General features: G+C 42.9%; 1 protein-coding gene across 7 annotated transcripts; it reads right to left on the bottom strand.

The window, feature by feature from the left end:
* Positions 1-144: 144 nt before the first annotated feature.
* Positions 145-9,617, bottom strand: LOC124015196 (SWI/SNF-related matrix-associated actin-dependent regulator of chromatin subfamily E member 1-like). Of its 7 annotated transcripts, none has more exons than XM_046330224.1 (11): positions 9,541-9,617; positions 7,950-8,001; positions 4,528-4,571; positions 3,911-4,051; positions 3,072-3,164; positions 2,583-2,714; positions 2,307-2,478; positions 2,031-2,203; positions 1,849-1,950; positions 1,324-1,588; positions 145-1,120 (listed from the first exon to the last, which is right to left on the bottom strand). In XM_046330224.1, the coding sequence occupies exons 2-11, from the start codon at positions 7,954-7,956 to the stop codon at positions 900-902; spliced, it is 1,350 nt and encodes a 449-aa protein (XP_046186180.1). In that variant the 5' UTR covers positions 7,957-8,001; positions 9,541-9,617; the 3' UTR covers positions 145-899. The 7 variants fall into 7 exon arrangements, with proteins under 7 accessions (XP_046186180.1, XP_046186182.1, XP_046186183.1 ...); XM_046330226.1 differs by having other exon boundaries at positions 3,084-3,164; positions 9,541-9,616; XM_046330227.1 differs by having other exon boundaries at positions 3,947-4,051; positions 9,541-9,616.
* Positions 9,618-15,573: the final 5,956 nt, after the last annotated feature.

Below are 15,573 nucleotides of genomic sequence, written 5' to 3'. Positions count from 1 at the left end.
TTGATTTTTTATAATTACGGTTTGAATAGATTGTGGAGTCATCAAAATTACAATGCTGAGCTATTATTTCTGAATAGGCAGTCTAAGCAATCAGTAGGCCTACATCTAGAGAAAGCCAATAAAACATTTGAAATAAGCCATTGGTCCGAAAGACAGAAATTACTTTTATTTGGGCAAGAGGCTTGACAGTACAAAAAAAGATGCAAATTGCAGAGGCATACTAAAATCATTCAAATTCAAGTAAAAACAGTCATTTGAAAGCGTGAGGTTTTATCGGAGGTTCATCATGACCATTTCTCTAGTGGTGATACACAGCAACAGGGTTTGACAGCCGTGCAGTTGCAAACAGCTCATGTAAAACAGTTCACAATCATCCATTTGCTGTGATATAATAGGTGATAGTCAAGGACTGGCCATTTCATATGAATTATGAATTTAATCCATCACTAACAGTCCACACCATATTGATTACCAACTAAAAGTTAGATAAAAATAGGCAACAAAAATAGCATGTAAAAACCATTGTCAATTGGGTGTGGAATAAATTAGGCCTAGGCCCCTCCCTGTTCTATCAACGCCAATAGCAAATAGCTAAAGAGGAACTGTTGGCTTGTGGTATGAATCCAGAGGTCTATTGCAAGATCAATAGAAATGTCAAACACACAAACCGAGTGTGGGGATGGTGGAAGAACATCACAGGGTCATATTTAAATGGGCACAGGGTTGCACGACATCGCAAATAACATACAGAATGTACAAAACTTTGGACATCTCTACCCATGAAATCACTTCTATACATTCCAATATTTTTGATATGCAGCACTGTGCCCACAAAACATGGCCCTAGTCTATAGGTTAGAGGGTGTGCTCAGAGAGAGGTGTGCCCTTCTACAGAGATGCTATTGGGAGGGCTGGCTGGCTGGGCGTTCCTCTGGGGCAGGCTCAGCTGAAGCAGGGAGGTCTGCAGGGGGTCCGGTGCTGCTTTCGGATGGGGCGGTGCTGTCACTGGTTCCCTCGTCCGTGACGCTCTCCACCGGCGGGCCCTGCTGCTTCTCTGCAGCAGGTGTGCCCTCCTCAGCCTCAGGATGAGTCTCAGATGTCTCTGATGTAGGAGTCTCTTCTGAAGGAAAGGAGGAAAGTGTAGGTCAGTTGTCTTTGTGTAGATTGTGATGATCATTGATCACAATGCTCAGTCTGAATGCCACAACGGTTAACATGTTACTGCAATAAAAGCACTACTTGTATCAGGCTTTTTCTTACTCCATACAGCAAGTTACTGAAATAACAGAGAAAATGCTTTAGTGCGATGTTGGTATGACTGACCTGTCTCCATAGGGGTTGGCTTGTCCTGGTCCTCCTTGGTCTCTGTGGTTGGTGGGGTGGTGTTGTTCTGTTCAGTGATGGGCAGGGTAGATGAAGCGGAGGCCACTGCCGCATGCTGCTGCTCTTGCTGTTCCTGGGCAGTCTTCTCTGCCTGCTCCGCCGCTTCCTTCTCCCTCTCCTCCGCCCGCCGCCTAGCAGCCTCCTCTGCCGCAGCAATCTCTGCCGCAAGCTTCTCCATGTCTACCTCCACCTTCTGACCGCACAGCTGCACACAGACAAACACACCTAGTTGTAGACACTGCAGCTTTGAGCAGTTACGACAAATCAGACTTTCGTACAACACACCAGGGCTACAAAGACAAACTTGAACAGCTACTGAGTGGCACAGAATACAAACCTATCATCACAGCACGGCTGCTGATAAAAGTAAACTACACTGGTGCAAAAACAAGACACAGGCTAGCAGCTGTTGCACTTTGTATGAGGTGATTCTCACTTTGGACACTGTTGGGCGGGGGCACATACCCGTTTGAGCTCACTATTGAAAGAGTCTGTAGTCTCCAGGAACCTCCTCTTCTTGTCCTGGTGCCGATCCTCTATTTGCAGCAGCTCTGCTTCCAGCTTTCTCTGTGGAAAGGAACAACGGTGTCAAACCAGACTATTGTGTGATTACAGGCCAGTGCGTGTTTTCCACTAGCTTTGCTTACCTGGTGCACCATGAGGGACTGAACCTGGCGCTTGAGGACTTGCATGCGTGCAGTGGTGACGACAGAGCGCACATCTGGCACCACAATCTCACTGAGGATGTCACTGATGAGCCGGTGGTTCCTCTGGAAGCGAGCGGTGGCCGTGTGCTTCATGGAGAACCCATCATCATAGTCTACGGAAAGGACACACAAAAACATTGGCTTTCAATACACACAATATGGGATAAACAAAAAAAGGTACAGGAGAGACAGAATTTCAAGTCCCCAGGCCATTACCATCTGGGTCTTCAGCAGGCTGGATGCTCATGTAAGGTTCTCCTTTCTCAACGCGGGTCTGCCGCTGTCTGCTCTCCTCCTCCAGAGCCGCCTCGGCACGGTTCTTGGCATTGATGTAGGCCAGGTAAGCCGGTGAGTTGTGGTAGGCCTTCAGGGAGTCGTTGTACTCAATCTATAGAGGCAGTAATTATAAAATCTCAGTGAAAGGACTGGACTTATTTACCCAAGGCAAAATAGCTAGGGCATTGGAAAACTGCAGCTCCCAACTGTCCTCACCTTTTCCGCTTCATATTCGTTCAAGTAGTCCTGCTTCTCCTCTTCAGTGAGGTCCCTCCACATGCCACCAATAATCTTTCCAATCTCCCATAACTTTAGATCCGGATTGGAGGCTTTGACTTGGTCCCAGACCTGGCAAAAAGGAGGCACCGTGGTCAAAACAGAGCAGCAACTAAGATGGAAAATGTATAAAAATAAGAGGAAGAAAGAGGGAGAGAAAGATTTGATTTGGAGGAGACAAAGGGAAAGCAAGCACAACAGGTCACACAGAAACAAGGACAGACAGAATCAACAATGAAGACAGGTGTTGAAGAGGAGTGGATCCGGATGGTGGGGTAACTCAGCTGTCTCCGACCTCCAATCCAGAGGGGGTAAGATGTGAGGAACATACCACCAGGGGTCATCAACAGTGGGGTCCCCGGCCATCCAGACGGTTGGCTGGGCGACCCCCTGTACAAGCAGTAAAAGTAGACACCGTGGGTGTCTTACCTTCCTGCTTACCTTCCGGCTGTACCGCATGTAGGGCATCAGCGGCTTGTCTGGCGGTTTGGGCGGCTTGGGAACAGTGACTCCTGAGGAATTCTGGGAAAGAGAGACAAAGAAAAGAAAATATCAACAGGTCAAACCAATGGACATAGTTATTACGGAAAACACATATATAACACTTATGTACTACTATGAAAAAGGGGCAGGGCCACAACTGAAAATGACAATCTACATTAAGTGAAGCTCTTAAAGAGACTCATTCCAAAATGTTGCACCTTATTTTTGGGATAGTGTTTCATGCATAGCTGGTATGTAGGACAAATTATTGCCCTCTCAGTGTTTAGGGCTATAATTCAAACGAATACTGCTATCAGTTTTGGCTGCCTTGTGATTAAAACACCAACTAGTATGAACCTCTGACATGCCAAGTCATGAGCCTTGGATGGACGGGGCAACATGCTGCTGCTCCCTTGCAGGCTGTACAAGCAGGGCAGGGGCATGTCAGAGGGGCAACTGCGCTAATATGAAATGCTTTTGCATCAAGGACAAGATGAGGGGAGCTGGTGACACTTCTAACAAATAATTGGGTCATCAAGTGGAGCATCAAATCAGTTGGAGTAAGATGATTGTGTGATTTACAGAAGATTATAGGAGGACTTGAGCAATTACTGACCTCACTTGACCACGACCAGCAGCTGTTTTTATTGTACCATTTATCCCCCCGAAAAAGTATCCTTTTCTACATGTTGATTTTTTTTTTCACCCTTCTATTCTTGTACCAAACACTCATTTCCCCTTTCTCCAAATGATCATTTTATCACTCAGGGAATAGCAAGCCTTACTCCTTGGGCTCTAGCCCCGGATGGCATTGGTCCTACCATTACCCTGTTGTTGCTGCCGGTATTCCCTCCCAGCCTGTAGTTGTTGTAGGCCAGATGGCTGTATGGGTTGTACCCCACAAACCCAGGGGTGTTGGGCACTTGCTGATGGAGACAAATGAGACAAAACACGAATGAGAAATGACACAAACAAGGGGGAGGGACAAAAAAATATATGAAAAGGAGAGTTTTGGGGCTAATGATTTGCATAGCATAGTCATGCGAAAGCAGCCATCTTGAAAAAACAAAAAGCAGTGCATAGTCATTGGCTTGTTTCTGTCATAGGAGGATCACAAAATAAAAAGGTAGAGAGGGAGGTAAACAGCTGGTAAGTGGCCAGTTCTACTTCCATCCGTTGATGTTCAAAATGTATAGCAGCATGTGATTTAGATGAAGGGAAAATGTTTGTCTGCGAGTCACAATCTTGCAAATGTATTGACAGAACATCCCGAGCTAATGTCTGTGCGGTCCTGCAGCCCAACAGCACATTACTGAGCTCCTGTTGATTGTATAGAAGAACCACTCCCCTGGCATTGGGAGGAAAATGGGAGGACTGGTGTTGGATGGTGTGTGATACTTACAGTTGTGGGGGCTGGGGTGGGGGGAGGTGCATATGATGGCCTTTCTGTGTAAAATAAATGTGAAGACAAAGTTCAGACATACAAAACAAAGAGTAAATTGCACTCCCTGTATGAATTAAGCTCTATAATGCAGTTCGTGTTTAACCTGTATCTAAACCTACATGTCAGTTATATTGGTCCCATGTGCTCATTAATAACAGTTTTTACAATACAGGTCACAGATTTCTTTAAACTGGTGTAAATGCTTAACCCATGTCGCTTTTTAGTCTATTTGTACGTTTGAAGTGAATCCGTGCAGTATTTTCACTTGGACCCCTTTCATTTTTTGGGGTTGTCATTTAGCAGACATTTTGATCTAGAGCGTCAGGGTTAAGTGCCTTGCTTAAGGGCACATAGACATGCGTTTCACCTAGTCAGCGCAGGCATTTTAACCAGAGACTTTAATGGCCCAACACCCTTGACCGCTAGGCTACCTGCCACTCCAATTCAAAACCAATTGAGATACAGTTGAAGTCAGAAGTATACATAAACTAGTTTTAATGACTCCAACCTAAGTGTTTCAACCACTCCACACATTTCTTATTAGCAAACTGTAGTTTTGGCAAGTCAGTTAGGACATCTACTTTGTGCATGACAAGAAAATTGTCCAACAATTGTTTACAGACAGATTATTTAACTTATAATGCACTGTATCACAATTCCAGTGGGTCAGAAGTTTACATACTCTAAGTTGACTGTGCCTTCAAACAGCTTGGAAAATTCCAGAAAATGATGTCATGGCTTTAGAAGCTTCTGATAGGCTAATTGACATCATTTGAGTCAAACTCAGTGCCTCTTTGCTTGACATGGGAAAATCAAAAGAAATCAGCCAAGACCCCAGAAAAAAATTGTAGACCTCCACAAGTCTGCTCCCAAGGATGAACCAATTTCCAAACGCCTGAAGGTACCACGTTCATATGTACAAACAATAGTACGCAAGTATAAACACCATGGGACCACGCAGCCGTCATACTGCTCAGGAAGGAGACGCATTTAGTCTCCTAGAGATGAACGTACTTTGTTGAGAAAAGTGCAAATCAATCCCCGAACAACATTAAAGGACCGTATGAAGATGAAGGAAAAATGTACAAAAGTATCTATATCCAAAGTAAAACAAGTTTTGATCATATTACTCCAGTGCTAGCCTCTCTACACTGGCTTCCTGTCAAAGCAAGGGCTGATTTCAAGGTTTGACTGCTAACCTACAAATCATTACATGGGCTTGCTCCTACCTATCTCTCTGATTTGGTCCTGCCGTACATACCTACACGTACGCTACGGTCACAAGACGCAGGCCTCCTAATTGTCCCTAGAATTTCTAAGCAAACAGCTGGAGGCAGAGCTTTCTCCTAGAGCTCCATTTTCATGGAACGGTCTGCCTACCCATGTCAGAGACGCAAACTTGGTCTCAACCTTTAAGTCTTTACTGAAGACTCATCTCTTCAGTGGGTCATATGATTGAGTGTAGTCTGGCCCAGGAGTGGGAAGGTGAACGGAAAGGCTCTGGAGCAACGAACCGCACTTGCTGTCTCTGCCTGGCCGGGTCCCCTCTTTCCACTGGGATTCTCTGCCTCTAACCCTATTACAGGGGCTGAGTCACTGGCTTACTGGGGCTCTCTCATGCCGTCCCTGGAAGGGGTGCGTCACCTGAGTGGGTTGATTCACTGATGTGGTCATCCTGTCTGGGTTGGCACCCCCCCTTGGGTTGTGCCATGGCGGAGATCTTTGTGGGCTATACTCAGCCTTGTCTCAGGATGGTAAGTTGGTGGTTGAAGTTATCCCTCTAGTGGTGTGGGGGCTGTGCTTTGGCAAAGTGGGTGGGGTTATATCCTTCCTGTTTGGCCCTGTCCGGGGGTTTCCTCAGATGGGGCCACAGTGTCTCCTGACCCCTCCTGTCTCAGCCTCCAGTATTTATGCTGCAGTAGTTTATGTGTCAGGGGGCTAGGGCCAGTTTGTTATATCTGGAGTACTTCTCCTGTCCTATTCGGTGTCCTGTGTGAATCTAAGTGTGCGTTCTCTAATTCTCTCCTCTCTTTCTTTCTCTCTCTCTCTGAGGACCTGAGCCCTAGGACCATGCCCCAGGACTACCTGACATGATGACTCCTTGCTGTCCCCAGTCCACCTGGCCGTGCTGCTGCTCCAATTTCAACTGTTCTGCCTTATTATTATACAGCCATGCTGGTCATTTATGAACATTTTAACATCTTGGCAATGTTCTGTTATAATCTCCACCCGGCACAGCCAGAAGAGGACTGGCCACCCCACATAGCCTGGTTCCTCTCTAGGTTTCTTCCTAGGTTTTGGCCTTTTCTAGGGAGTTTTTCCTAGCCACCGTGCTTCTACACCTGCATTGCTTTCTGTTTGGGGTTTTAGGCTGAGTTTCTGTACAGCACTTTGAGATATCAGCTGATGTATGAAGGGCTATATAAATAAATTTGATTTGAACAAGTCCTATATCGACATAACCTGAAAGGCCGTTCAGCAAGGAAGAAGCCACTGCTCCAAAACCGGCATAAAGAAGCCAGACTACGGTTTGCAACTGCACATAGTACAGTTGGAGAAATGTTCTCTGGTTTGACGAAACAAAAAATAACTGTTTGGCCATAATGACCATCGTTATGTTCGGAGGAAAAAGGGGGAGGCTTAAAAGCCAAATAACACCATCACAACCGTGAAGCACGGGGGTGGCAGCAATATGTTGTGGGGGTGCTTTGCTGCAGGAGGGACTGGTGCACTTCACAAAATAGATGGCATCATGAGGTAGGGAAATTATGTGGATATATTGAAGCAACATCTAAAGACATCAGTCAGACAGTTAAAGCTTGGTTGCAAATGGGTCTTCCAAATGGACAATGACCCCAAGAATAAGTACAACGTTGTGGCAAAATTGCTTAAGGACAAAGACAAGGTATTGAGCGTTAGCCCTGCCCTCACAAAGCCCTGACCTCATTCCCATAGACCAATTTGTGGACAGAACTGAAAAAGTGTGTGTGAGCAAGGAGGCCTACAAACCTGACTCAGTTACACCAACTCTGTCAGGAGGAATGGGCCAAAATTTACCCAACTTATTGTGGGAAGCTTGTGGAAGGCTTCCCAAAACGTTTGACCCAAGTTAAACAATGTGAAGGCAATGCTACCAAATACTAATTGAGTGTATGTAAACTTCTGGCCCACTGGGAATGTGATGAAAGAAATAAAAGCTGAAATAAATAATTCCCTCGATTATTCTGACATTTCACATTCTTAAAATAAAGTGGTGATCCTAACTGTGATCCTAGAATTTTTACTAGGATTAAATGTCATAAATTGTGAAAATCTGAGTTTAAATGTATTTGGCTAAGGTGTATGTAAACTTCTGACTTCAACTGTAAATATCTACTTACTTGACATCTTGGCTGAGGGATTGTGGATTTCAAGCAATTCTCATCATTGGTGCTGTAATAAAAATATTGCGCTTGTTATAGGAAAATAATAAGAACAATGCCAAAAATGGCTAGTGCTGCCCAGTGCAAGAGATACATAAACGTTCTCCAGAACCCTAGCAACATATTTACTTTTATAAATTAAGAAAGTAACCGTAATAGTTTAGCTAGTCATAAACGCAGAGCCTCATACTGAGCCAAGTAAATTAACGTTCATTTTAGTTGTCATCGCCGCGATGTGACCAGAGCAAACTAGCAACTGGAGGGAGGCGTTAGACCCCATGTTGGTTGAAACCGGACTATCAAATGTATTTTGTTTATGTCAATTTCGTGACAAAGATGCAAATACAAGACACCAGTGTGTGAGAATCTCCCCGACAATGCCATGTGATGACGCAATGGTTGGAAAATGTCGAGAAGTGACAAGTAAGAGAGCTAGCCGCAGAGTGAGATAGCTACAGTAGTTAAATCAATCTAGGCTGAAACTAGCTACGTCAAGGACGTGATCTCAAAACAATATACGCTAACGTTAATTAAACATCCAAACTCGCAAAGTTACAGAATGTAGCTACCTAATCTAGTAAACAGAGTTAACGATAACAGCTAACAAGTTACGGTTCGCTAGCTCTTAATCCCCTTTCCATATGTAAGGTTTTCAGCGGTTACATTCTCCCACATTTGGCTCCATGTGAACTACAATTCCCACGCTTTGTTTGAACTTTTAGATAAAGTCAATAGCCACTCTTTCAAAAACCGATTTTCTAATCATATGCTGAAATGCCCCTTATCTTTCACATCAGTGAGAAATAAACTTTAAAATACAAAATAAACACAGAAGTTGCACAGAAGTTATGTTTCTCCAGTTGAAGAACTACACTTCCTCCCCACTGTTGCGTACAGCCAGGCCAGGTGTTCGAAGCAAGCGAGATAGCCCATTAGCACAGGTGGCCGGCTATGATTTCTGCCTGGCTTCCGTAAACAAGAGCTGGAGATTATTTACACGGTATATATACATAATATGACATTTGTAATGTCTTTATTGTTTTGAAACGTATATATGTGTAATATTTACTGTTAAGTTGTATTGTCTATTTCACTTGTGTATATTATCTACCGCACTTGCTTTGGCAATGTTAATACATGTTTCCCATGCCAATAAAGCCCATTGAATTGATATGGCCTTGTGGGAACACCAACCCTATAAAATAAAGGTGTGGTAATTTCACCTTTAGTTCCTTAAATTATTTATCGCTGATATGAAAGATACGTTCCTGAAGTTTCCAAAAACATACCGCAAGCGATGCGTGTTCATGTTTAGAGCAGGCGTCGGGGCTCTTAACAAAACCTCCCCTGATCAGGAGATATCGTTCATGGGCGCTAAAGCAGTTAGCTAGCGAACGTTAGCTAAGCCTTGCTTGCAAGTAAATGCAGATTTTATTTAGTTTGAATAGAAATACAATTCTATTCAGTTGTGAAATGATCTCCATCTGACCTTTTCAAAAAAGTTAAATGCAAAACTATCGAAAGAATATACACTTGAAAATGAACTCACCCCGACCTCCTTTCTTTGTTCCTTCAAAAGCGCGTCTGTTCTTTTTTTCGCTGGTAAATAACTGCGGATCAAAACACGATTTCGTGGAACACGCCGTCTACTGTTTCGGAGAGGAACGGCTTATTTGCACCGTTAGTTAATATGCTTTGCCTTTGCTTACCGCTAGGTGGCTGCAGAACACCGCCACTGATTTTATACAGACTGCTTTTAGGTATTGCAAGGCTGCACCCCTTGGTCATGACTTGAGCAAAAATTAAATAAAACTGATCTTGGGTCAGCTCTCCATCCCGTACCGTTATTGTTAAAGTTCAATCACAGACAGATAGATACCTGATCCTGATTGTCCTCCACTCCTCAAGATGTTTCATACAAATGTTTCACCTCTTGTCTTTCTTACACTTCTGTGCACACAGAACACAGAACAAATAAAAAGGGTATGTTTGAGATTCAAGCTCCATTTGAGTTATTTAGCCTTTATAAAGCCCTGTAAACTTAGTAAAGTACAGTTTCAGTTCACTTGTATAACACCACCACTTCTTGACCAAATTGAGGGCGAGATGTGTGGTAGTACGTCCCCAGAGCTTCCATGTTGCTGTGAGTGACCTGGATATGTATTAGTCTTCTCCGTTGTATTCAGAGGATTGCTGCTAGAGTGCATCCCCAGAAAGAAGCAGACAGGACTGTGAGGTAAGCCCTAATAATGAAGGGGAGCTTTTCTCCTGAAGACCAGACATCAAGGCTAAACCTCTTGTATGTTACCCAACACCACGGCACAAAATGTCCACATGAGTCTTTACTTAGGTCTTTTTACATTCTTACTGTCCTGTGAGCTTAATGAAGATGTAATATGTATGAGTGCTATATTATGTTTCTGCTCAAGGTTTGAATGGTGCCACTTGTATGCGTGATGAGTCTGTGGAAGAGGGTGAACTGGGATTTGTTCCACTTGACATAGTTGACAACAGAGACAGATAGATGCTGTCAGATGTTGAAAAATGTATTCCCAATATGGAGTGTCCTTTCCCAGGGGTGTTTAACCTCCTTTCCCACTCCCACTTCTCCATTCTGGCTAGACTGCATTGAGAGAATGTGCTGTTCTTACTCTGTCGGTACTTTTTCAAACTGCTCCAAATGGAAACGTCCCCCAAGTAACATCGCAGAATGCAACACTTTTTTCAATGATTCTGTGCTTATTTTTCAAGCCAGCAGCTGCATCATTTATTTTCAGTCAATCATGAAACCACCAATATCCTTCAGGATTGTCAAGACATTAAAACATAGATTCATGATGAGGACATGATACTGTAGTACAATTATACTAAAATGTAGGCCTACTTCCAGTGCATAGAACTAATATGGTCCAAAGATAGCGACAAGATATGACTTGAACATAAATATGAATGATGAATATCTCTGTTGTCTGAGGAATGCATAGTAACCGTGAACACCAATCACCTGCACACAGACATGCATATTGAAGAATAATGAATATTCATTTCCGGGGGCACAGATGGTGTAGTAAAATAGGTTGCTAGGTAACGCTAGCTGACCAAGGCTGGGGCTCCTGCAGAGAATATATCTGATGAATGCATATAAGATTTCTCTTTGAGAGAGAACATATACACTGAACAAAAATATAAACACAACACGCAACAATTTAAAATATTTTACTGAGTTACAGTTCATTTAAGGAAATCAGTCAATTGAACTACATTTATTAGGCCCTAATCTATGGATTTCACATGACTGGGAATACAGATATACTTGTTAATCAAAGATACCTTCAAAAAAAGTAGGTGTGACCACCACTTGCCTCGGCTCCCGAGTGGCACAGTGGTCTAAGGCACTGCATCTCAGTGCTATAGGTGTCACTACAGACCCTGGTTTGATTCCAGGCTGTATCACAACCGGCTGTGATTGGGAGGTCCATAGGGCGGTGCACAGATGGCCCAGCGTCATCCGGGTTTGGCTGGGGTAGGCCGTCATTGTAAATAAGAATTTGTTCTTAGCTGACTGGTTAAATAAATACAAAATAAGTGCAGTGCGACACATCTTCTTCACATCGAGTTGATCAGGCTGTTGATTGTAGTCTGTGGAATGTTGTCCTACTCCTCTTCAATGGCTGTGCGAAGTTGCTGGATATTGGCGGGAACTGGAACACGCTGTCGTACACATCAATCCCAAACATGCTCAATGGGTGACATGTCTGGTGAGTATGCAGGCCATGGAAGAACTGCCACATTTCCAGCTTCCAGGAATTGTGTAGAGATCCTTGCAACATGGTGCTGTGCGTTATCATGCTGAAACACGAGGTGATGGCGGCGAACAATGGGCCTCAGGATCTCGTCATGATATCTCTGCATTCAAATTGCCATTGATAAAATGCAATTGTGTTCATTGTCCGTAGTTTATGCCTACTGGGATATAATCCCACCGCCACCATGGAGCACCCTGTTCACAATGTTGACATCCGCGCTCGCCCACATGACACCATACGGTGTCTGCCGTCTACTCGGTAGAGTTGAAACTGTGAAGAGCACACTTCTCTAGCGTTGCCAGTGGCCATCGGAGGTGAGCATTTGCCCACTGAAGTCAGTTATGACGCTGAACTGCAGTCAGGTGAAGACCCTGGTGAGTACGAGCATGCAGATGAGCTTCCTTGAGACCGTTTTGGACAGTTTGTGCAGAACTTCTTCTGTTGTGCAAACCCATAGTTTCATGGGGTTGTCCGGATGGCTGGTCTCAGATGATCCCACATGTGAAGAAGCCAGATGTGGAGGTCCTGGGCTGACGTGGTTGCACGTGGTCTGCGGTTGTGAGGCTAGTTGGATGTACTGCCAAATTCTCTAAAACAATGTTGGAGGAGGCTTATGGCAGAGAAATTAACATTAAATTATCCTGCAACAGCTCTGGTGGACATTCCTGCATTCACCATGCTAATTGCACACTCCCTCAAAATGTGAGGCATCTATTGCATTGTGTTGTATGACAAAATTGCACATTTCAGGTTGGCCTTTTAATGTCCCCAGCACAAGGTGCATCTGTGCAATGATCATGCTCTTTAATCAGCTTTTTGATATGCCACACCTGTCAGGTGGATGGATTATATTGGCAAATGAGAAAAGCTCACTAACAAATGTAAACACATTTGTGCATAAAATTTGAGAAAAAAGCTTTTTGCACATTTAGAACATTTCTGGGATCTTTTATTTCAGCTCATGAAACATGGGACCAACACTTTACATATTTGTGTTCAGTATACATACATATATATATATACATATATATATATAGGCATAGTGGTAATATCATACAGAAACAGTACATGTATGATATTGTGTTTAGACAGACTTCAGCCACCCAAACCATGGACGCTCTCTCTGCTACCGTCCAGCAAGCGGTACCAGAGAATCGGGTCTTGGACCAACAGGCTCAGAGACAGCTTCTACAGTGACTTCGGGAAGTATTCAGACCCCTTGACTTATTCCACATTTTGTTACATTACGGCCTTATTCTGAAATGGATTCAATATTTTTTTCTCAGCAATCTACACACAATACCACATAATGACAAAGCGAAAACAGGTTTTTAGACATTTTTGCTAATTTATTACAAATAAAAAACAGAAATACCTTATTTACGTAAGTATTCAGCCCCTTTGCTATGAGACTGAAATTGAACTCAGGTGTATCCTGTTTCCATTGATCATCCTTGAGATGTTTCTACAACTTGATTGTTGTCCATCTGTGGTAAATCCAATTGACTGGACATGATTTGGAAAGGCACACTCACCTGTCTATATAACGTCCCACAGTTGACAGTGCATGTCAGAGCAAAAACAAAGCCATGAGGTCAAAGGAATTGTCCTCGGAGCTCCGAGAGAGGATTGTAAGGCTGTAACGTAACAAAACGTGGAAAAAGTCAAAGGGTCTGAATACTTTCCGAAGGCACTGTATCCCCAATAATAAGACAGTTGAATAGCTATCCAATGGTTACCCGGACTATCTGCACTGCACTATTTTGCACTCTCACAGGACTTGATCCACACACTCACACTGGCACTCTCACAAACAAACACACGCAGATAATGCACGCATACTGACACCACACAAACACACACTTTCACACATGTACACATACACTCAAAAACGGTGCTAAGTAGAAACATATAGAGTTCTTCAGTTTGTCCCCGTAGAGTTCTACCTAGAACCCTCTATAAACAATTCCACCAACCTTATTAGCCTTTAGAATCAAATGATCTATGATAATACATTACATTTCACAAGGCCTTTCTTTGAGGGCCTAGTTATACCCTAACACAGGGGTGTTAGGAAACTCCTGGTTACAGGCCACATCAGGCCTGAAAGTCACATTATGCTGGCTTGCAATGTGATGTGTAATTCCTATTGGAATCCAGCTACTTAGTATATCCAACAAGTGGAATTGTTAAATCACCCACAACCTGCATTCAGAATGACTGTCAGGTTATGGAAGATTGAATACTGAGACTATCTCAATCATCTAAACTGGAACAGCCATCTCAGTTACGGGTAAAATGAATCCAATTACGAACAGATTGGATTATTTCAGAAAACTGTATGTTAGTTATCTTTGTGTAGCATGAAATGAATGAATCAATAAATGTACATGCAAAAACACAGATAATACAGTAAAACAAACCATTCGTAATCTCCCTGAAATATACTGGGAAATATTATGTATGGTTTTATGTAGAACCCTTCTTGCCTTCCAAAGAATCATCAAATAACCCTTTCTTCCAAAAACGGTTCTCAGGATGTTAAATGTTCTAGGTAGAACCCTTTGCCTTACAAAATAACCATTGTCTTCCAAATAGGGTTCTTTAGATCAGAACGGTTCTTGGTAGAAACCTATCCCTCCACAAATAACCCCTTTGTAACCCTTTTGTCTAAGAGTGTACACTCATCATATACGCTGCTGCTACTTTGATTTTTTACTCTTATTATTATCTATCCTGATGCCTCGTGACTGTAACCCTGCCTACATGTACAGTGCATTCACAAATTATTCACACCCCCTGATATACACACATTACCCCATTATGTCAAAGTGGAATTATGATTTTATATATTTTTACAAATGAAAAAAAAATGATGGCTAGCCTAAATTATGGCTAGCCTAAATAAATTCAGGAGTACAAATGTGCTTAACAATACACATAATAAGTCGCATGGACTCGGTGTGCTATAATAGTGTTTAACATGATTTTTAAATGACTACTTCATCTCTGTAACCCACACATACAATTATCTGCATCCCCCAGTCAAGCAGTGAATTTCAAGCACAGATTCAACCACAAAAGATCATGTAGGTTTTCCAATAATTCACAAAGAAGGGCACCTATTGGTAAATGGGGGAAGAAAAAAAAGCAGACATTGAATATCCCTTTGAGCATGGTGAAGTTATTAATTACAGTTTTGATAGTATATTAATACACCCAGTCACTACAAAGATACTGGCGTCCTTCCCAACTCAGTTTCCGGAGAGGAAGGAAACCGCTCAGGGAATTCACCATGAGGCCAATGGGGATTTTAAAACAGAGTTTAATGGCTGTGATAGGAGAAAACTGAGGATGTATCAACAATATTGTAGTTACTTCTCAATGCTACCCTAAATTACAGAGTGAAAAGAAGGAAGCCTGTACAGAATACACATATTCCAAAACATGCATCCTGTTTGCAATAAGGCACTAAAGTAATAGTGCAAAGAAAATGTGGCAAATAAATTAACTTTTTGTCCTGAATACAAAGCATCACTGACGAACAATCTCCGTATTTTCAAGCATGAAGTTGGCTGCATCATGTTGAAGGTATGGCTGTCATTGGCAAGGACTAAGGAGTTTTTAAAATGAAAATAAACGGAATAGAGCTAAGCTTTCCAACAGACACTGGGAGACAAATTCACCTTTTAGCCGTACAATAACCTAAACACTAGGCCAATTATACACTGGAGTTGCTTACCAAGACAACATTGAATGTTCCTGAGTGTCCTAGT

This window comes from Oncorhynchus gorbuscha, linkage group LG26, assembly GCF_021184085.1.
Source record: "Oncorhynchus gorbuscha isolate QuinsamMale2020 ecotype Even-year linkage group LG26, OgorEven_v1.0, whole genome shotgun sequence".
NCBI classification, from domain to species: domain Eukaryota; kingdom Metazoa; phylum Chordata; class Actinopteri; order Salmoniformes; family Salmonidae; genus Oncorhynchus; species Oncorhynchus gorbuscha.
This window is presented reverse-complemented; position numbering and strand designations above follow the sequence as displayed.

What these genes read in the sequence shown, in the direction of transcription:
- LOC124015196 (XM_046330224.1), bottom strand. An exon ending in ACGAATATGAAGCGGAAAAG is followed by an intron (nt 2,479 to 2,582) that starts GTGAGGACAGTT and finishes CTGCCTCTATAG; the next exon opens with ATTGAGTACAACGACTCCCT. An exon ending in GCCAACCCCTATGGAGACAG is followed by an intron (nt 1,121 to 1,323) that starts GTCAGTCATACC and finishes CCTTTCCTTCAG; the next exon opens with AAGAGACTCCTACATCAGAG.